This window comes from Pseudopipra pipra, chromosome 2, assembly GCF_036250125.1.
Source record: "Pseudopipra pipra isolate bDixPip1 chromosome 2, bDixPip1.hap1, whole genome shotgun sequence".
Classification (NCBI taxonomy): Eukaryota; Metazoa; Chordata; class Aves; order Passeriformes; family Pipridae; genus Pseudopipra; species Pseudopipra pipra.
Genome location: NC_087550.1, coordinates 108,963,719 through 108,986,444, shown reverse-complemented (window position 1 = coordinate 108,986,444; position 22,726 = coordinate 108,963,719). Strand labels below are relative to the sequence as shown.

Sequence of the window (22,726 nt, the reverse complement as noted above, 5' to 3'; positions counted from 1 at the left end):
TGTTCAAACTGTCCATGAAGTCTGTCTGGTTTATAATAGCTTTCTAAGACTACCAGCTTCTTCCTAGTAGCTACACACATGACTGCAGCAACTTTGTGTATACTAGAGAGTAACACTTTAAAATCTGCATCAAAACTAGTATTGTTAGATGTGGATTCAAAATGTTTGGATAGAATGTTCAGTAAATTAGAACAAATTGAAAATGACTATGTAGTTTTATTAAAACCAGGAAAAAAAAAATGAACAATGGAAAAAAAAAATCAGCAGTGCCAAACAATGAAGCAGAGCAATGGTAGGAAAATAGTGACAGATGGGTAAAATATAAAGCATAGTAAAAGAATTATATCAGTTGTCATACGTGGTTATTGTAAAACTGTTATTATTATCAATGTTATTGGTTCATTAGCATTTTCCACTGCTTTCTTTTGCTTATGAACAATTATTTGTGATTTATAAAACCAAAGTTTTGATTTTATTTTTTAAAATCTTGATATTACAGAGCATTAAAGATAGCCTGGGGAGACTACAGGGTCGGGTAGAAATTATTCACAGTAAGAAGACACCGGCTTTGCAAAGTGCTACACCAAAGGAAGCAGCAAATATACAAGAAAAGCTGACTCAACTTAATTTTCAATGGGACAAAGTTAACAAGATGTACAGGGAGCGGCAGGCGTAAGTAACTTTTAAAAATTGCTCTTTCTGATGGCATCCATGAATATTTGGCCTACTGTTGATGATTATTTTCTAGTCTTTTTGTGGGGATACTTTTAAAGTCACAAACAATATTGTCTTGTACCTAAACGTAGAAAGTGTATATAGAATTGTAATTTAATTTATGAGCATTTTTGTAAAATTGAAAATATTTTGACCAACTACCACTTGCATTGGACCAAAATCTGACATCATACAGCAAGCATATTCCTATTTCCTTATAAATGACATACCTTTACTCTGAGATGGTTTTAGGCATTTAGTCTTTTGTACCTTTGTTGTTGATTTAAATATTTGAATATGTGATGTTTGAATTGCAGAGGATTTACTAGTTTGAGAAGTTCTCACTTTATGTCTAAGGAGCATAGCTAGAATTGTTAACAGCTCTAAATTTGGTGTCATCTTTTCATGAGTTTATATATTACACTTTATACAGCAAGGCTGGACAATCAAGAGAGGTATAGAAAGGCATTAAAATTATAATAAATAAAGCTATGATCTCCTACAGTATCATATAATTTGGTTTTTTCCTCCTGGCATATTATTTCTAATATTTGTAATCTGGGAATCATATGATGATACAAAATATAGCCAAGCCTATTTCATATTTCAGGCATGGCTCATGTCTAGGAACACAGCAGGCAGAGGTAGCAACCCAGTGACTTATTTAGGCTCTGTAGTACGTCGCCAATTTTGGCATTTTGCAGTAAAACACATAGGTTTATACTCCCTCTTAACTTTTTTATTAAGTGATGTATCAGACATTACTAGCAGTGATAGAGAAATTGCTATCATTTATGGGATATACTTTTTTTCCAGTATGAGTAATTTAAGAGTTAACAAATAAGTTTGCCTTAGATAGAAACACATGGTTTCAAGCATTTATTGAATTACCACAGAAAAGTCCTTGATAATTCTTCTGAGAATGTAAGACATTAATCTGATAATGAAAATCATTATATATATGACTAGTTCCATTCATTTAAATTGTCCGTTCATAGGAATTTTACAAAATTGGCTCTTCAGACAATGCTGAAAACTTGACATTAAAAGTTTCATTTGATATGCTACCTCAAAAGACAATAGATATCAAATATCAAATATCAAATAGCTTGACATTTTCTAGAATATCACTTCTTGCACTACTCATATGTTTAGAAATATCCCTTATCTGAGAAAGTATTTTTATATGCATTATAATTATTCTATAAAAAATTAACTGAATGTCCAAATAATTATTGTGCTGTATAGTAGGATGAGATAGGATGAGATGGGATTCTAAATGCGCAAGCAGTAACTAGAAGAAAAAAAAATACTTAATGTGGGTTTAGCCTGCACTGATTTTGTCCTACAATCCAATCCGTGACTTTTATGCAGTTTTGTTGTTTAGAAATATTGTTAAAGAGCTGTCCCTTTGCAGGTTTGTACAGACATATTATTTCCACTGCCAGCCAGTCACTAGCTTTGATTTTAGATTGCTGGAAAGAGAAGAGAGTGAAGCTTAAAAATTAATAGTCAAAGAGAATTACAGTAAAAAAGCTAATTCAGTAATCTTCATGTCACCTCTGCTTTGTCTCAACATTTAAAGTGTAAAAAACTGAGACATTTAAAATCTGGTAATGGTTACAAATTCTTCTATGCCCATTACTTTTTTTAAGAATAGCAAGCCTGGTTCTGGTGTGGTAAGAAAAGGTCATGCTAGTCATGATGCCATGTACAAAAACAAAGGATAAGTTAGAAACAGAGGCTGAAGCAAAGCTTCTCATACAGGTGATAAAACCTGGGGATATTTGGTGTTGTGCTTTTCCCAGAGACTGGTTTTGCCCAAACTCTTATTGCTTTGGTAGACCAAGCTCTGGGAAAACTTTGGAATCTTTTCATAGAGACTGGCTTTGCCCAGTCTGTAACTGTTTTAGTAGACCAATCTCTGAGAAACCTTTGGAATCTTCACTAATGCATTTTCTGCCACTGGTACTTAGCAAGGAGAGTAATTTACTGTTAGCTGAAAGTTTGGGCTACATCTCTGACACTCAGTTATTCCTTATATAGAGTGTAGTGGTATTTAGCCAGCAGCAGAAGTCTTGTGAGGTGAAATGAATTAGTGTTTGTCAAGTATTTTGAGGTCATCAGATAAAGGCACTAGAGAACTGTAAAGTATGATTACTGTCCAGCTGGCTTTTGCCTGGGGGAGTTATCCTCTGTTACTGTGATGGACAGTAATTCAAGGTGATGATAAGCTTGACTGCTGTCTGGAGACACAGGCCTTTCTTTTTCTTTGAAATTTTTTGTTTGTGGTGTCAGTCTCACTGTGTCACTGTTTCAAAGGTTTAGTTTGAACTCTAGATGATCCCTGTAGCTTCTGCTATTTTGTGAGGTGCATTTGGGCTGCACACGAATTCTGGGGAGGAGGTGAAGGAAGACAATATGGCCTTTAGCATTTTACTTCTAGCAGTTTGTGTCTGTAAGGGGTGAAAATATCAATGTAAGTCTACCCTTGGGACATGGATGAATCTGTGTTTATGAGATATGCTATTGATGATGATTTTTTAGGACAGTTTTGGGATTATTATTGGAGCTGTCTTGCTTTCAAGGGAGCATGTCTAAGTGAATGTGAGTATTTGATGTTTGAAAGGTTACAGAAACAAATATATTTGTAACTATGTTAGTTTCTGAATATTGCTTTTAGGAAATCAAAGGCTTCTAACATGGAAATTATTATTTAAAGGAATGAAAAGTCAAGTGTCATGGTGATAGATGAAAGAACAAAACACTTTTCCTTATCTCTGTAGTTGCTAGAACAGAGTTTACTCTAAATCTCATGGAAACAATTAGAAACACATATGTTGAATTCTTTCGTGTGAAATAGATTTCCTAACAGTCCTGATTCATATCTAGATACTTTGTAATTAACTTTGTAGTGAATTCCTTTTAATTAGAAATCAAGATAGATTTTTAGTTTGTTTTACAGCAGAGCACACACTGGTTTGACAGGAATACATTATGATGGTAAGGACTCAAATAGCTTTATGAGTCCAGCTCTTCTACAGTATTTGAAAACCTTATTTCACATTGTCATTTTAACGTGTTTCCTGCATTTGAATAGGAGTTCATACTGTACTTGCTGTAGGATAACAGCCAATATTTAACTGAAAGAGTATAAGCAAAAATGCTGTGATCATCCTAGCGTACTCTTTGAGTGTTTTTAGAAACCTAGGATGAATGGAAATATTTACTCTTTCACAAACTTGTATAAATACTAGTCTTCAGCTTACTAATTTTTTAAGTAAAGCTTAGATCTAGCATGGTTCTTTTTTAGGAGTGAGATTCTTTTCTATACGAATTTATTTTGGAACATGGTAATTTGTTGTGTTTCCAACAGATAAATGGGAGTGACATCATCTTATACCAAGTGGAATTTGTTTCCTTTATTTCAGTTTCCTGAGTGCAAAGCAAACTCCAGGGAACAGCAGTGGCATGATTTGTCTTTTGTGAGCTAAGGAGTAATTTACAATTTAATTTATAGCTTCAACCTTTGCTTTCATGATGCTAAATTTCTATGTTATCTTTTCCAACACATGTATTAAGGTAATGCAATCTGAGTTTGAAAGGTAAAGTTTCAGTCCTAGCAAGAATAACCATTCAGATGCCATAATTTGTCCTGTCCTTGTACCAGTTTTTCACAGTAGTTTTCCTTCTCTGCAGCAATCTTAGATACTTGTTTTTTGTATTGATCATAACTATTTAGGAAGGGACAGTAACACCAGGTCCCAGTATATCTTAGATGAGAGCACATAATATCTGGGGAAAAAAAGAGAAGACAGTAGAAGATAGACTTCTAAGTTACTGTCTTATATAACTTTTTGTCTTATCAACCTACCACTTGTAGAAGATCTTGTTTTTTCAGGATATTGTCTTCCTGGGATATTTATGCCTGAATCTTGCTTCTGTGAACAACACATGCTCCCTAAAAGTAACCTTTCTAACACTTCCAGAAATCATTCAATCAATAAAGTGCAACAAAGTTTCTTGATAATTCTGAAAAGTGGAAAAAAGTGATATGCCAGTCATATCAGAAAAGATCACAAATTCATAATAATGATAATAAGAAGAGATTGATGCCTTTATAAAACTCACAGACAACTAGTAATTTTTATAGTAACAAGAGCAAACCATAAAGAACTAGTAAATAGGCTTATACCAAGAATTATTTTAATTTTTGAACAACAGTACAACTGTCAGCTATTCTGAGTAACCTTAAATTAGCTTGGTAAGGGCTGATGAAAAGCATTTATTAGACATAAGGAATAAATTCATTGTCAGAGAAGTAATATTTCGTGGTTATATCTCTAATACCACATAGCAGCAGATTTCATAATCCCTTACTGATATAGTCTGTTGAGTTGAGAACTAATCCGATTCATGTATCAAGATATTGGTGAAAAGAAATGCAATACGCAAATTTTTGAAATGTAAGTAACCTGCCTATGTTGTGTATTACTGCAGAACCAGTAAGCCTTGAGGACATCCCTGTCTCTGATGTCTGAACGAGATCCAGCTTCTGTGCTCTGCTTGCTTAGTAGAAAGTATATAGATATAATACTAAGACATTCAACCCAAGTGATATATTAAGAGTATAGTTATCTTTTCATAATATGAAACATCTTCTGTCATTGAAGATATGAGTCATCTTACCTACCTTTAACCATCCGGTTTTAGTTATCTATTTTATAGCACTTGTCTTTCTCAACTAAATACTCCCAGGCAATTCTTTCACAAGTAGCTGTTGAACGATATAGTAGGTCCACTGAGTCTTCAGGGAGACCAGACAAGATAAGACTAGACACAGTACTTTTAGATAGATAAAGTTAGGGGAGATTAATCTCAACCTAGGAAATATAACAAAGCAATGCAGTTCAGTTTATATCTGAACGTGTTGTTGTATATCTCTTTCACTAAGCCCAGTCAGCATTTCTTTGTTCCTTGCCTTAACTCTGACAAAGTGAGTGACAAAAATTAAGGTTAACTGGCTTTGTTTCAGTAGAGAGAGAAAAGCAAGTAGTGGAAGGCCTAGGTATTTTGAGAGAAAGTCAGGAATAGTGGCTGCTCTCTTACCTTAAAGTATCTGCCCACATATGTCTGTTGGGGTTGTAAGTCGTGTTACTAAAATTACCCTTGGCTTGAGATTCAAGGTGAAAGTGAAAACCAGAACAGATTAGTTCATCCCCAATGAGAGAAGGAAATTATTTCCTGTCTAATGTTAATCTCAAAATAGCTACCATGCCTTAGTTACATGCAGGGTAGGGGTTTTTTCTTGCTTTCTTTCACAGTGACTCAAATTATTCATTTAGATTTTGAAAAGGGCAGCTTATAATGCTTGACTCTTACAGCCAACATTAGCTGTTAATTTATTTCCATACCCTGTTTACTGTATAGAAATGCTCTCCATAGCAGTTGTTTTATAATTAAAATCTTACAACAGATTTGCCACTTAATTTGCCCCCATAATATCACACCATCAAATTAATGTATCAGTAAGTTTCATTGGTTGCTTAATTGCTTACAAACAAGTATAAAATAATGTATTACCAGCAGGTATAATGTAATGTATAAATATTTTATTATGGATAATCTAGATAGGTCTTTCTGTCAATATTTATAATATGAAGAAACCCGAAATGTATAGAAATATTTTTGTGGCCTAGTTTATAACTAGAAAGATTTGATTTACAGAAAAATCTGTAAAATATTTTTACTTTATATATAGCCATTAAAATGTCTCTTTTCATGCAGGAATGTATATAAAATCATCTTCAAAACAGAATAGCTACAAGTAAAATTTAAAATTATTTGTTAAACTTAAAGAGCAAAGTTGAGGCAGGATGAGAAATAACAGAGTAGTTTTTGGGAAGAGCTATGTTTATTAAATCTCTGCCATGTGGTAGTTATAGAGTTTAAAACACAAAATTCTTGGTATGGGAATTGAAGGTGTCTATATTGTAAAATGATAAATAATTAAGAATGTCTTTTTATAAGTAGAGGAGATAATCTAGCATGTGTTTGTGCTGTGAAAGTGTTTCAGCTGAAAAAGAATCTTGTGTTTTTAAATCACCAATCCTCAAGCCTGACAATTAGCATAACTTAGCATAACTTTACTGTAAAATGCTCAGTGATAAAAATGCACTACATTCATACAGGAATTATCATGGTGTCTTTTTCTGCTGTACAAACTAAGATTTTCGCTGAAATGTCTGGGAAATGTTATGGCTTAGTCATTAATATGTGGGCTGTAGCACTACGGGAATGCAAATATATATGAAGACAAATACAGGCAGAAGCAAATAGACTGTGAGATGTCTGGATATGAACTGTTTTGGGCCTTCATGTCAGATACAAAAATAAGATGACATCATGGTCAGTGTCACAAGCTATGAGACACAGCTGAAATGCAGAGTATACTTGCTTTAGGGAAGTGCTATGTTAGTGCATCTCTCTAACTCTACAGATAGTCCTGATTTATAGTTAACCATCTCAAAACTCAGGCGGAGAACAGTCATGCTTAGCTACACCCATCTATGTGGATGTAGGCTGAGAGCTGCAGCATTTCCTCAGGTCTGAAACTTCATTTCTGATGACTTCTATTACTTTCTCTAAAGCCTTGACAATTGAGGTATGCTTTGACTGATGGTATTGAATCATTACTTTGTGCTGTGCACAAACTTTTTAGCTGGATGAATATTTTGATTATTTAGTTGGGTCAGCTGTGCACTGGATGAAGGATAACGTTGCAGGAACTGCCATTAGGTCCAGTATATATTGTATGTATTAAGGTGAGCTCCTTTGCAGAATTCTCTTGATGCTTTTTAAGGAATTGCTGCTCTCTAGTTGCCATGGTGCAGTGTACACCTGCCTTTAAGTACATCCCTGGAGAGCATTTTTGACAGCAGAGGGAGCCTAGTCTTTTAAGACCTGTAGTTACAATTTTCTGTTTTATACAGTTTTCATCACTGGTGTTTCTCAGTTCTGTACATGTTGTAGCTATCATCTAATACATATAATTTTCTCTTTCTTTCTCCAAGTCAGTTTCAATACAACTTTTTTCTTTTCTTAAATATATTACATATAACCCTATGTGCCAAAGATAAAAAAAAGACACACATTTTGTTTGGACCAGAAAACAGCAAGTTTTGTGTTATAGACCTTGGTACTAAATAGTTATGAGATTACAAGGTTCAGTCTTCTGTCCTGATGACCTTCAGTAATTCAGTAGAACTGGTCAGCTTTCAAATTTTCTTTTCTTTATGGGCAAGTCAGTGTCTGAGGTGATTTCAGCAAAAGCTAGTCAATATTTCTGGTGTGATCCAAAATATTATGGCAATTGATCTGATAATAACTGTTTGCTTTTGCTCATTCTTACACTGCATATTTATATAGTAGTCTCTACTCCCCAAATTTTTGTAATCTAGAGTCTTGAGATTAATTTAGCCTTGTATTTATTTATCTGAGGAACTACAAATATGTAGTTTTATTTAACACAGAAAAAAAATCCTTCTTAAATTGAAACAGAGTATTCCAGAGATTTTTTGTAAAAGTAAGCAAAATACCTGTTTTCTATTTACTCTTATTTTGGGAGGACTGTGGCATCCCACCATATTCATAGATACCTATTGTCAAAAAGGAATGACAAAAGTCAGATGGTCCATAAGGATTTAAAAAATTTTATTAGTAAATTATAGACATTATAGAAATTGGTATTAGTCCCTTATAGTATAACTACAAAGCACTGGATTTTGAATAAGTGGTGAGGTGAAAGGGAGGAGAGAGAGACAGAAAGAGAGAAATATTAAAGACAGAAAGAGAGAAAAAAATAAAGAGAGAGAGAGAAAGAAAGAAAGAAACAAAGAAACAAACCAACCAACCAGCATTGATCCAGCTGATGGGGTGTCCAGAGGCACCACCCAGGCTTTGTGGGGATACCTTTTTATAGATAGGTTTTTCCCACCCTGGAGATAAGTTTCTCGGTTTCTTTGCAAATTAGTTATCATGTGCAGTTCATTCTTCTAGACATTTCTGAAAACGGGTCAGAGAGCTTTGGGGGACTTTCGTAATCTTGATCCCTCCCTACTGGGTTGGTCTTTGGTCGACAGTCCATGCCTCCTTCTCGACCTCGTTTCTGTGCTTGCCCTGTACTGTGCCTATCTCGAGGAGCCAGAACAAGGATGTTTCTCCCCAAAAATTGTTGCCCTACCCCTGTATGCCACCCTCTTCAACCACATCCTGTTCTTTCTCTCAGCCTGTTTTTACCAACAATCCTTGCCTGGCTCCACAGCTATCCAGCTAACCATGTTTGAGACATACACATTAGTCTTCTAGGCTTCTACAGGAGACCATACCTCTGATCCATTGCAAGTAGTTTCTGCTGTGATATTCTTTGTTTCTTCCTGGAATATATAATTTTCTTTTAGATTAGACTTTCATTGTGAGATATTTCATCTGATTGGTAATTATTTTAAGTGTCCAGTTGCTTTTCCAGTAAAAGAGGGATTAATTCTTAGCGTGAGGTTGAAAATGTTCTTTTGAAAGTTACACTAAAATAAAATAAGAGTGACAATTGTTTTGCTCCCATATCATTTTGTCTAATATCACTCAGGAAAATTGGGTTCAGTAATAACTTCATTAAGATCTTGGTGCAATTCTCTATCTATTAGGGCAACATCAGAATAAAATTGTAAGATGGTATAGCCTCAGTTCCAGTCAGATGATCTGATTTATTCTTTCTGTCCACAAGTGTTGTATGACAGCAAGAAAATTAAAAAGATGTGAGGTGTCAAAGTTGGAAAACAATTAAAAATAAAATCACATATAATTCTCACAGAATAGAGATCATACCTGTATTTTGCATCTGTACGTGTATCAGCTGGGTGGCTGGACTATAGATGCCAAACAAAATAGAGCACAGTGACCCTCTCCTTGTCTTTTCAGAGTGTTAAAACAAATAAGATGTTCTTTCTTCTCTCCAGCAACCAATTTTTCAAAATCCTATAACAACACAATTACCTTTGAGACTGATACTTCCTTGTCAGATTTGGCTGAAACTGGCTAAGAAGCTAGAAGATTTATTATTGGAAATGAGTGATGGACAGCATAATCATTGAAGTCTCATTTCCTTAGGTTTTATTTGCTTAGCCTGTTAGTCATAAAGAATTCACTAGAGTCCCTTTTAGCAACTTATCTCTGCGTGATTCCACCTTGCTCCTTATTTTCCCTCCATCCTGAGCTACTGATCAAAGTGTTATATAAGATCTAGCTGTGGTGACTTAGAGATTTTCATTTCCTTAATTATTCAGAATAATAGAATAATTCAGGTTGGGAGGGACTTCAAGAATTCTACTAGTCTAATATCCTGCACAAAGCAGGGTCAACACTAGTTGACCAGGTTACTCAAGGCTTTATCCTTAAGACTTAAAGACCTCCAACGCTAGAGACTGCACTACCTCTTGGGAACCTGTTCCAAAGCTTGGCTGTCCTCATGGTGAATTTTTTTTTCTTATATCTAGTCTAAACCTCTTGTTTCCTTTTATGCCTGTTGTCTTTCATCCTCACACCATGTACCCCTGGGAACAGCCTGACTACATCTTCTCAATGACCTCTTCATAGGTGTTGGAGAGCTGCTCTTGGGTTCATCTAAGCCATCTCTTCACCCTGTTCCCTAAGACTTTCCTCACAGAACGAGTTTCCCAGGCCCATGACTTGGAGTGAGCCCTGCTGAGCTCACTCCAGTTCATTATGGTCTTGTATTTACAGGCCCAAAATTGGACACAGTATTCTAGATGTGGCCTAATGGGATCTGAGTGTGGAGGGCTAATATTTTCTCTCAGTCTGCTCGCTATGCTGCTGCCAATACAGCCCAGGATATAGTTGGTCATCGTTGCTTACAAGTCACGCTGCTGGCTCATGTCCCACTTGCTGCCTACAGGACCCTAGAACCCTTTTTCAGAGCCTCTTTCCAGACAATCAGTTTCCAAACTGCATTGTTGCAAGCAGTTCTTCCTTCCCAGGTGCTGGACTTCGCATTTGTTCTTGATGAATTTAATGGCTCAACCCTCCAGCCCATCTAGCTCCCTCTGAATGGCAGCTCTGTAATTAAGTATGTTGACTTTTTCACTGATTCTACCCTGATGGGTGATGAATGACTTGAGAGCAACCCTGTGGAGGACTTGGGGATATTGGTAGATGAAAAATTAGATATGAGCTGGCAATGTGAACTTGCAACCTAGAAAGTAAATGGCATCCTGGTCTGTGACACCTTTTCTGCCTCAGAGTCCTGAGATGCAGCCTGGCTGGTGGCAGAGACTTGTATGGGTTCAGTTCTGTGATGTAATTCTCAACTTGCCCATCATCTACTTCCAGGATTTCTCCTTCTTCAATCATGCCTATAAGTGGAAAGGGCAGGGGGACCCTGCTAGTACTTCTGCCTTTGTTGTAGGCTTATTATCTTTTTCAGATCTTATGCAGTTCTATTTTTATGGAACTCTGATGTCATACTCATGAAGAAAAAACACTTGACATGGTAGGAGGTACTGCATCTGGTGGAAAATTTTGCAAAGAAATCAGGACCTTCTGATATAAGCATTCTTCTTTTAAGGCATCTGAAGTCTCATGCATTCATCTGTAAGGTTTCCTGCAGTCTCTGTCTAGAATCTTCTTGATATAGACCTCTAGAATATGTTAATAATCAGAGGTTATTGTTCTGTGGACCTGAAATGTCTGTCCATCTTATTTAAAAAATGGCTTGGATTTCTTGAATCTTTAAGGATTTAAAAAGTTTCAGAAAAGCAAGCACCTGCTTCTCAACAATCCAAAGCCTGTGAATGTAATTTCTAACTATGTAGATTTTCAGAAATGTCTTCTAAGTCTAATCCTTCATTATTTTACTCTCAGTGTAAAGCATGTTTCTTTCAAACATGCAAACTTTTTATTGTCAATTCTAGTTAATAAAATTCTAGAAGTGATACTGTTTGATTTTCATTTATTACTGTTAAACACAGGACCTCCTTCTACCATTTGCATTAGCTATTATTGTAAGGTGCTATGTCCAGCTGCAAAACAGCTTTTCTTAGCTGTTTTTGCTAAGAAATTTGCCTTCCTAAATATAATATGTATTGTTATAAATTGAATCTCTGTGCACATATCATTGTGTATGTGGTTGTATGCATGTATGAAACTGCTCTTAGTCACTCTATTTTAATTTTACTCTCAGTTTGAGAGACATTTGCATTGTATTTGGAACCATTTTGAGAAAAGTAAAGGAACTTCATCTTTATAGAACAGATTTTATTAAAAGATGTAGCACTTTATTCTGCTGAACTGGAAGTTTAGTGGTTTCAGGTTAAAACACAGATGTGCATAGCTCTTGAGTGCCATAAAGCTTAGCTCTATAAGTGGTTTTGTGAGCTTAATCTCAAAGTACAGGGCTTTAGAGCACTCATTGCTAGGGAGGTCTTTCTTGGGCAAAAGGAGGCCTCTGACTGGTGCATCAGACACATTGCTCTTTTTGTTCAGATCAGAAGAGAACTTTCAGCACTGATCTTCTGATTGTCCTGCTGAGAAGGGCTCTTGGAGCATCTGAACTGGATTCCTGTTGGATTAAAGAAATTCAGGAGATATGCTCCAGGAATGCATCTAATGTGCTTCAGCTGCAATGCAGCATTTAGTTTACTGTCTCACACTAGAGGGCTTGAAGTGAAACCTCCAGAAGTATAAAATGTGTAAATTGACCTCACTTGCTTAAAATTAAGCATTTGTTTAAGCAGTTGCTTAATGCCAGCCTAAGAAAGGAGTGACTTTTGCTACTTCTTGGCCAACAGGGGGAGAGATTTCTTTTTCTCTATTCCCTTTTGTTTTCTGCAGTGATTCTAACTACTTGGACTGAATTTCTGCCTTGTGTTTCAATATTTTGAGTGAGATACACATACACACCCAGATATACACTTATGAGAGGTGTTAGGTCCTATGAGTTCATCAGTACATATCTCACGATAATCTTATATCTTTTGAGAATTAATTCATATGGACTAAGAAGAGATTTGAAAATGTTGAACTGAATTTTCTATGAACAATATGACCAAATATACTGAAGAACAGAACAGGCTATCAATAGTTTTATGTTTTGTCTGCTGCATAGTTATTGAAAAGCAAAGTATAAGGAAAATGTAGATGAAGAATATTTTAAATATTCTTTGAACAGCTGCAAAATCAACAATTTCTGGCATATAGTCCCCAAAGTAGAAAGAAATGCTTATGTTTCTGTTGTCAGACAAAAGGAGAAAAGAAACCCAACAATGTAAGCTCATAGTTTCAATAGCTGTTCAGAAGTAAGCACATTTTAAAGAATTCAGATGACTAGGATTTGTGTATTTAGTATTTATTCAGTAGCTGTCACAGACTTCATCCATTATCTCAGAATTGTATACCAAAATCTAAGTGCTTTTAAAGTTTTCAATATGATAAATTCATCATCTTGATTTTAAAAAAAGACGTCTGAAAATAGGATGTTGTTGACAAAAATAGTAAATCTCAGTTTCCAGAATCATCAGTGCATTCTGAAGCAGTAAGAAGTCTGAACCCATTAACTTGGGAGATTAACAGTTTAGGGATGTAGGCTGAAAAAAATGTTTAATTGTTTAATTATTAAATTTTTGCTGAAATATCTATTAACGTTTCAGTGTTTAATATAGGCTTCATATATTATTATAGGATGTAAAACACAGTAATTATGATTGCTTTCTGTGTAAAACTAAGAAATAATCAAAATTGAATTAATTTGCAGGTAGACGTTCTGCAATTCAGGTTTTAAGTTGTGGTATTGTAGATCCAGTCAAGACACATTGCTCTCTCATGATCCATGAGATTCCCTCCTGACTACTCTCCAACAAAACCTTCAGAAGTTTTTTCTGGCTGTGTAGCACAAGACATTTCTACTCAGATGTCATGTTGTTAATGATGACATGCAAAGAAATCATAAGCAGTAATAGAAGCTGTCTTACATATTAAATAGTTCTTAATTCCATACCTAGTCCTATTAGCCTCTTATTTAGTTTCCCTCACAAATCTGGCTAAATCAACTCACAACATCCTACAAAAATATATTATTGTAAGTTTATAATTAAGACAGGAATCACATCTGTGAAATTCAGATGCTTTTTTTAAGGTCAGATACAAATATACTGATTTTCCAAGAAGAGAACCTTAAATTCCATCCTAACCTTGCACCCGCAAGAGCATCACTTCCCTCAAGTACCATCTTTCTGAACACACAGAGGGGCTGAGTGAGAAACTGTGACACTCCAAACCGGAGTGTTTGGAAATTATTTGCATTTTAATGAGTCGGGAAAGTATGGACCTGTTATCCTGTGTGTTGTGGATTGCGTCCTGCTTCAGAAAAGACTGAAGTCTTCACGTAAGGGTTTTTGGTGGGTTTTTTTCCCCCGTTTTTATCCCCCCTCTCTTCCCTGCCGCTCTCCCGGTGCCGGGGCCGGAGCCCCCGCGAGGGGGCGGATTGCAGTGAAAGCGCTCCCGGTGCTGTGCGGGACCGACTGAAGAGAAAATTCCTTCTTCCAGGTTTCCACCGTATTTTTTTTTCGTTTCTGTCAGGGTACAAAATGCCCTCTGACTAGCTGGAAACTGAGATGAAATGTAAATCTGCAGAATCACGGAGTTGCTCTTTTGCTCTCAGACTCACAGGTCTTCATGTACTGCAAAATGTAGCACAGGCACCTGTTTGCTCTGGGCTTTTTAAGGCTCTTCCATCCTTCCTGGTTTACTTCTATTTCCCCCCCCACCCCCCGATTTCAGCATAGAACTGGTGGGATTAAGAATTTACCATTAAGGGGTTTATATTGTGGAACAAAGTATTCCTGCTTTTCCTAACAGATGAAAGACTGGCTAGCAACTTACAATGAATAGTATTTTTAAGAGCCATTATACTTATCTAATCAAATCAAATCAATAATATAATCAAGGAAGGAAATTAAGTTAAAAAACTTAAACCTCCAGTACGGGTATCCCAGGCTCAAACACATTTCAATTATGATTCCTTTAATCATTTTTCTTTTTTTCCCTTTGCACTGCACACAACTGTGTACCTTGTCTGTGTGTCTAGCATTTGACAACTTGGTAGATGAGTGAAAAATCAGAAAGCATGGAAATACTTAGCAGAATAATGTTGCATTTTCATATTGTCAGGGTGATTAATGACAAGCACTGTAGTTTGCCCATAAAGGAAAAGCAGCAAATATGGTTGCATTTCTGAATTGATAGTCTTTAGTAGACACAGTGGGAGACTGAAAGCCTAGAAATAAATTCCTCTAATAACCATGAGAGTGTCTTTGTCCCTGCAGTGCACTAAACAGACCAACAATTTTCTTCACTATCTTCAAATCCTCTGGCATAATAGCAATTCCAGTTCTAGTTCATTTCTTTTTTCCACTTTGGATGCACAATCATTTGGTCGGTTCCCCAAGTCTCTACGCATCCTATAAACCCATGTCATCTTCTACGTCCTGTAGCAGGGAAGAGCTTATTTCCGAGATGTCTGCATGAAAGTACCCATGAAGTATGGTGATCCTAGCAAATACTGAGCTGTTCATGTTTGTTGTTTTGGCATCATTTCTCCAATCAGTTCTGAAAATTCAGTTAGATTTGTAAACAATACCTGTATACTTTGTCTATTTCCTTTGTAAAAATGAGAGGGCAATTGTCCTTACCAGACAAAGAGATATATAGTTCCATGGCAAGTAAACACAAGGGCTCCTTAACCATTTGCCTCCTGTATTGTAATGCTGATTCTTCTCTTTCTTATAGTATTGTGAGTCAGAAGCAGCTCCACTGCTTTCAGTGGATTGGCACTACTAAAGGAAAGGAAAAAATTAGGAAAAGAGCACTGGAACTCATGACTCCTGAAAGAGATAGACATCGTTTTGCAACAAGCTTTTGTTTCAGCTTAGGGTCTGTAGAGCAATAGTGTACAATCATTTATGAAAACATTTATAGAAAGATACTTCTCAGTCAACTTGTGTCTCCAAGTGAATTCCCAGCTGGATTCACCATTTTTATTAAACCTCTTTTTCAGAGTTGTCATCTACTGTTATAGCAGAAGTCAGCAGAAGTTACAGATGCTTAGTTTTTGAAATCAAGTCCATGATATTCACTGCAGACAAGAATTTGACAAAGATGTAGCATCTTGTCTAGTGAAAGACAAGTAGGAACTAATCACAGTCGACATATCCTTTTTCTTCACCAACTCAGATTACTTCAGTAACTGGTTACTGTTAACTCAATAGTCTAGTCATGGTCCTTCAAAGTAGCTAAAGGAAAGAAAGCTAGTATAATCATAGCATAGAAAGTTGGAATAGATAGCAGTGAGTGTAGCTGCTAGAAATGTTGAAACAGTAATGTTTCAATGAAAGAACATTCTTTACATCATTTGAGCATTGTAGAACATGTTAAGATAGAGCAGAAATGATGTATCAATATTTATAGTCATTTGGGGACTGAAGCTGAGAACAGGATTCTTGATTCAGCTTGCCCTTTGTGCTGTACCACCATAACTGGTGGCTCTGGGAGCATGCTATGTGTAGCCTCTCCACTCTTAAGGATTCTGACAGAGACAGGGGAGGTGCATGTTTTTTGTGAAGATTACTACACAGTTGAGTTCTGAGTTGTGTGTGGTTCTACAGTCTTGAATAGGTTATGCCCATGAATAGAGTAAGAGAAGGTTGTACTGGGAAGTTGTCTATAAACAACCTGTAGCTTTCTAGGACTTACCATTATCTAAGATTTTTATATTGTATAAACTCGCAACTTTGATTAAAGTGCATACAATGATTATTTTTTAGCTTAACTTTGAATTGTCTGGTCACTAAACAGTGGATTATATAGCAGAAGTTTCAACAAAACCCCACAGTTTTAGCTCTCTAAAATTTTCTCTCTTCTCTCTTTATAACTTCAAAACAACAATACTGTCTTGCACAAGATGGCCAGACAGCTGGGCTCATTCTCTTCCTCCCTTTTCATTTTCTTTTTTTTGATACTTTTTCATTACTATACCCTATGTATATCCTAGGATGCAATCAGAGTTTCTTGCCGGTTAGGCTAAATGACAAGCAGGTTCTTTGCTTTGCACTTTTGAAGGATGCCAAGCTGATAAGGTTCTCCAGATTCCTTATGTTTATAGAGAAGGAACAGCAATAGCTGCTAGGACAGCTTTGTTATACTCTGCCTTGGTCCTAAGAAATGAGAAAGATGAGTAAATAATGTACCATTGTCATTAATGCATAGTTATTTTAGACATTTGGTATTTCTAAATTTGCCAAACCCTATTCATTCTCCTGCTATCATCAATGTTTGTAAAGAAGACTATGTGTACAAATTCATCCAATCTAGTGAGCTAAACATGACCTGAAGGTTAATGACTGCTCACCCTACTCCTACCTTTGCTAAAGGAGACAAGGACAAAGTTCTACTTCGTATTTGCCAAACAGGTAGATGAGAATGAAGATCTAGTGACAGTTTTCAGATTCCTGAAATCGGCAACTGGAATGTGAAGCAGAGTGGTCTATGTCAGCTTCCCCTTGACACTGACGGCCTCTTCATCCCCTCCTGATGGAGCCTGATTGCAGCCTCAAGCATTAGAGCCATGAAAACTATGACTAGACAAGTGGATTTGGAAAAGCTTTACTAGGTTTGGTTTTATTTTTACAACTTTCCCAAATCTTCATCTGTTACCCAATTACATAAGCCCCAATCCAGACAACTGCCTGGAGAATGGTGGAGCTACTGCAGATGGGCTGTTTCTCTGTGAGCAAAGGTGTCTGTGAAGTGTATGTGCACCCTGGACATAACCCAGCACCCAGCCAGCTCGGCCTTGACAGTGGTAAATAGATTTAATCTTGCCCTCCATCTGCGCAAATGTTTTGCAGTTAGGCTTGACATTAGTACTGTTTGAATTTAGAAAAGTTATGTTACTACCACAGAGTAACACACATATTCTATCTAGAAAGTCTGAATTTTAATATTGGGCTCTTACTGCGTCGCTGTTTCTGCCATTTATTGATAGAAAGCACAAGGAATCTTGGCTACAGTGATGTGATAATCCTTGAGTTTAAATATTTTCTCTGGTCAGCATTTTTATATTTGAAATATTTTTGAAATATAAATTATACACTAGAGTCATCAGTATATACCAGGCAAATACTGAAAAATTGATGTATATATATATATATGATGTATATATACAGATGAGTGTACACATGTATATTGCACATACACAGCTAAACTGTTGAATTAAACTGCTATTAGAAAAAAACTTATTAGAAGTTACATTAAAGATGTTAAGAAGATTTTACTTGTGACAATGAAGAATCTAACAATTAGGATTAAATATGATTTTAAGGGATTCTCATTTTAATGCTCCCGATATTGTAACTAATACAAATGGTTCGTTGTGTGTGATTTCTACTAATATGCAGCTCCTTCTGTCATCTAGTTTTCTACTGAGACATATTTATAGTAAGTAGAATAAATTAATTACAGAGCCTTGTAATACAAGGATGTAATTCCATCTAGTAAAACCCCCTGAAGTGGAACCTTGAGATGTTTGCCATGTAAGGGAAGCAAAGCATAGGTAAGTAGACTTTGCTGCTGTGTCAAAGCTTTTCCCTCAGGGTAATGTCCAAAAATAAGAAAGATTGTTTTATTCTTCAGCAGCTTGTTTTATTAAGCTTTTTCTTGGCTAGCAGAGAAAGCAGTAGGATTCCTTCTACCTTTCATCTCCTTCTCTTTCTTTTGTATGCATGTGTCTATAAATGAGCAGCTTGTTTTCTTCCTGACTAATTTCAAGCAAACTAAACACCTGCTTTACTTTTTTACCTTTATAGGTAAAGCCATAAGTTTTGAATTTTAAACATGATTTTTTTTAAATCTCAATCTACTTATTTGACCATCTGTTGTTAAAGGAACAATGAAAGTAAGATTTCTCTATGAAATATAAAGACAGATCTTGGGGTGACTGGAGTGTTTTTATCTGTGTTTACAGAGAATGATGTGCGTAGTCAGCAGCTTCTTTCTTCTACAGTTGTTCACCACTTTCATAATAGTTTCAGTTCATTCTGTACAACTGCTATACTGCAGAAGCCCCATTAGAATCAGTAATGTTCTTTGCTGTGCTGGAATGTTCTTATGACAGTCACCAGATTCACCTGGGACTTAACAAGACCTAATCAGGGCCCAGAGAACCACAAAAATAGCTTACCACAACTTGGTCAAAAACAACTGTTCTTCTCTAGTTAAACAACTTAGCATGTCTTTTCCCACAGCGATCTGGGAGAGATTAGTTCATAGAATCATAGAATCGATTGGGTTGGAAAAGACCTCCGAGATCATCGAGTCCAACCCTTGGTCCAAATCCAGTCCATTTACTAGATCATGGCACTCAGTGCCACGTCCAATCTGCGTTTAAAAATCTCCAGGGATGGTGAATCCACCACCTCTCTGGGCAGCCCATTCCAATGCCTGATCACTCTCTCTGTAAAGAATTTTCTCCTGATATCCAACTTAAATTTCCCCTGGCGGAGCTTAAGCCCGTGTCCCCTTGTCCTATTGTTGAGTGCCTGAGAGAAGAGACCAACCCCCACCTGGCTAGAACTTCCCTTCAGGTAGTTATAGACGGTGATGAGGTCACCTCTGAGCCTCCTCTTCTCCAGGCTAAACAACCCCAGCTCCCTCAGCCTCTCCCCATAGGACTTATGCTCCAGTCCCTTCACCAGCCTTGTTGCTCTTCTCTGGACCCGCTCCAGCACCTCAATATCCTTTCTGAACTGAGGGGCCCAGAACTGAACACAATACTCAAGGTGTGGCCTCACCAACGCAGAGTACAGGGGTAGGATCACTTCCCTGCTCCTGCTGGCCACGCTATTTTTGATACAGGACAAGATCCCATTGGCCTTCTTGGCCACCTGGGCACACTGTTGGCTCATGTTGAGCTTCCTGTCAATTAGTACCCCCAGGTCCCTTTCTGCCTGGCTGCTCTTCAGCCACTCTGTGCCCAGCCTGTAGCGCTGCATGGGGTTGTTGTGGCCAAAGTGCAGGACCCGGCACTTGGCTTTATTGAACTTCATCCCATTGGAATCAGCCCATCTCTCAAGTCTATCCAGATCCCTCTGCAGAGCCCTCCTGCCTTCCAGCAGGTCGACACTCCCTCCCAATTTAGTGTCATCAGCAAATTTGCTGATGATACACTCAATCCCCTCATCTAAATCATCTATAAAGATGTTAAACAGGACTGGGCCCAACACTGATCCCTGGGGAACACCACTGGTGACCGGCCGCCAGCTGGATGCAGCTCCATTCACCAGCACTCTCTGGGCCCGACCCTCCAGCCAGCTCCTAATCCAGGAGAGGGTATACTTGTCCAAGCCATGGGCTACCAGCTTTTCCAGGAGTATATTATGGGAGACAGTGTCAAAGGCCTTGCTGAAGTCTAGATAGACCACATCCACAGCCTTCCCAGCCTTCCACAGTTGAATGGGAGAAAGCTATATTTATCCTCAGGAACTAGCAGAAGACTGGAAGCCTTTTTAAAACTACTTTAGGGGTTTTCTTTTTGGAAAAATCAAGCTGATTGTCACCTTATAAATGGACTGTATGTCCCTCCCTCTCTTGGAAAGGGAAAGTTGCTTAAGCTTATAGAGCTTCTTTGCTGTCATTGCTTTTATCCTCTGGGAACTATCACTTTGCGTTTCCTAGTTACAGAAGGAAGGGGATAAAGTATCTGTGGAGAACCAATTGCAGGAGCATCCATTGCTGTTAGCTGGTTACTCTGGTAAGCAAGGGATTTACAAGACTTACTTTAGTGCTGGAGACAAAGGGGGACTCTCAAAATCTTTTTGTGAAACTCTGATTCAGTGCTATTTTCTACTAATAAGTAAGTTTGTACCATAGAACTGCAGTTCTGCAAGCTCTAAGAAAAATGTAATGGTATTTTGAAATTATTGGCTATTTGTCCAAGCAGTGTTAGGAACTGTAATGATTTTTTTCCAGGCGTGGTAGGTCATGTACCATGAATGGGATTGGAATGTCAGGTTGTCTTTCGGGCCGAAACTGCCATTTCCTTTTGGTTCCTGCCTAAACTACCATTTTTCTCTAACTCATGCATCTGATAAGCAGATCTGAAGAGCTGGAGAAAAAATGTGTTGCTAGGCTGGAAATTCCTGAGATACCAGCCACAAAGTAAGGTGGGAAAATATGATTAATAAGGGCAGGAGAATTAAAGCCTCGTCTGTCCCTGTTGTAAATCCACACTTCTTAGTTGTACCTTATCGCTCTTAAGAACATTTCATATTTTTCCTGTGAAAACTGAATTGTTCATTGTGCTAAATATTAGAAATCACAGAAGACATACTTCCTTTTAACAGAGGATCAGTATTGAAAGAAATCTATATTATTCTAGCACAAACCTTACCCATTCTTCTCCTATGTGTTGCTTGCAGCCTTCCTCAGGATTCTTTCCTGCTTCAATTTTCTTTTCTGCAAATTTAATGAAACAGTAAATGTTGCCGACAGTTCAAATTACCTATTTGTCTTGCTTTGAGGAAAAGTGCAGAACTTGTTTGGAAGATTTATTTCCAAATTCCAAACTCCTTGATTTTATCACTAAATTAAAAGTTCTATGTTAAATTCAACATAAGCTTATGTTCCGTAACATTTAAAATTCTTGTGGTGTATCCTGGACAATTTTCCTCAAAAGAGTTCTCAGGGCTTTTTTATAACACAAAAATCTATAGTCTCCAGAGGCTGCACCTGTAGAAATAAATAGGTCAGATGTACATCATGCAAAAAAATGTTCATAGATTTAATCTTTCATAGCACCTGATTAATGTTTCTGCATGACACAATGCAGTGATAAAGACCCTAACACTCTTATTGCTGTGAACACACCTACAAAGTCAGTATGTGCCACTAAAATGACCACGTACCCATCTTTAAAAGATGGGCGGCTCCATCGTGCTTACCAACTCTCTATGTTAATAAAACACCCAAAGCTTTCTGCTTTGATATAGTACTAAGAAAATTTATAGTTCTGAATTTTCATACCGAAGTGTGTCTCTCTAAAACATCAAAATATGAGTTATGAAAACTCCACTTAGTTAAATAAGCACCACAAATATTCTGTAGAGCTTTATGCATCACATTTCTTTGGTTAGTTTATCTACAAAGAAGTAAAATAAGCCTTATGAAATAGTTAGGTCACAGTAGCAATAGCAAAGTATGGACGTTTTAATCAAGTCTGTTTTAATATAGCTGACAGTTCAATTAACAGGTATTAACTAAAAATATCTCTAGCTGGGACACTTAATAAGTAGAAGTTAATTGTAACTGCTTAGAAATCTCATCTTTTTCTCTTCAGAATTTCTTATGCCTAGAATCTTGCTATAATTCTTTGGGACCATAATTGCACATTTTTGTACAAGAAAGTAAAAGTTATTGTACTCAAATCAGAGGAAAATGGAACATATTAATTGTTATTAAACAGAGCTCTAATATCTCAATGCAAACTTTAAATGAATGAGTAAACAAACTTATAATATTGTGAGTGAATAAAGATTGGTAATCTGAACAAGTCAGTATTAAATTAAGCTTATTTTTAAGTTTCAGATCTTTTGTAAATAACTCTTACTGTCTAGTGGGACTGACATATGAACTATATGAAAGATCAGAGGCTCATAAAATGTGAGCTTCTTTTCTCTGATAGGAAGGCTATGTCCGTTCAAATTCTATTGATTCTTGCTGTACTGCTGTGGTCCCCAAAGACTAGATTTCTGTTTAGCTTCTGTGTTCTAAAACAAACAAACAAACAAATAAATAAAGTCATTTCAGGTAGGAGATAACCGAAGACAGAAACTTCCTTAAACTTACCTGTTACCGTTTTAATCTATATAACCTTAGAGTCTGTTTCAGTTAT

General features: G+C 36.7%; 1 protein-coding gene across 15 annotated transcripts in view; it reads left to right on the top strand.

The window, feature by feature from the left end:
• Positions 1-22,726, top strand: part of DMD (dystrophin) — a 1,059,271-nt gene that overhangs the window by 477,990 nt on the left and 558,555 nt on the right. For all 15 annotated transcript variants that reach the window (XM_064646827.1, XM_064646820.1, XM_064646822.1 and 12 more), the window contains one exon: positions 500-672. In XM_064646827.1, coding sequence (XP_064502897.1) covers positions 500-672 — 173 coding nt within the window. The remainder of the gene's footprint in view (positions 1-499; positions 673-22,726) is intronic.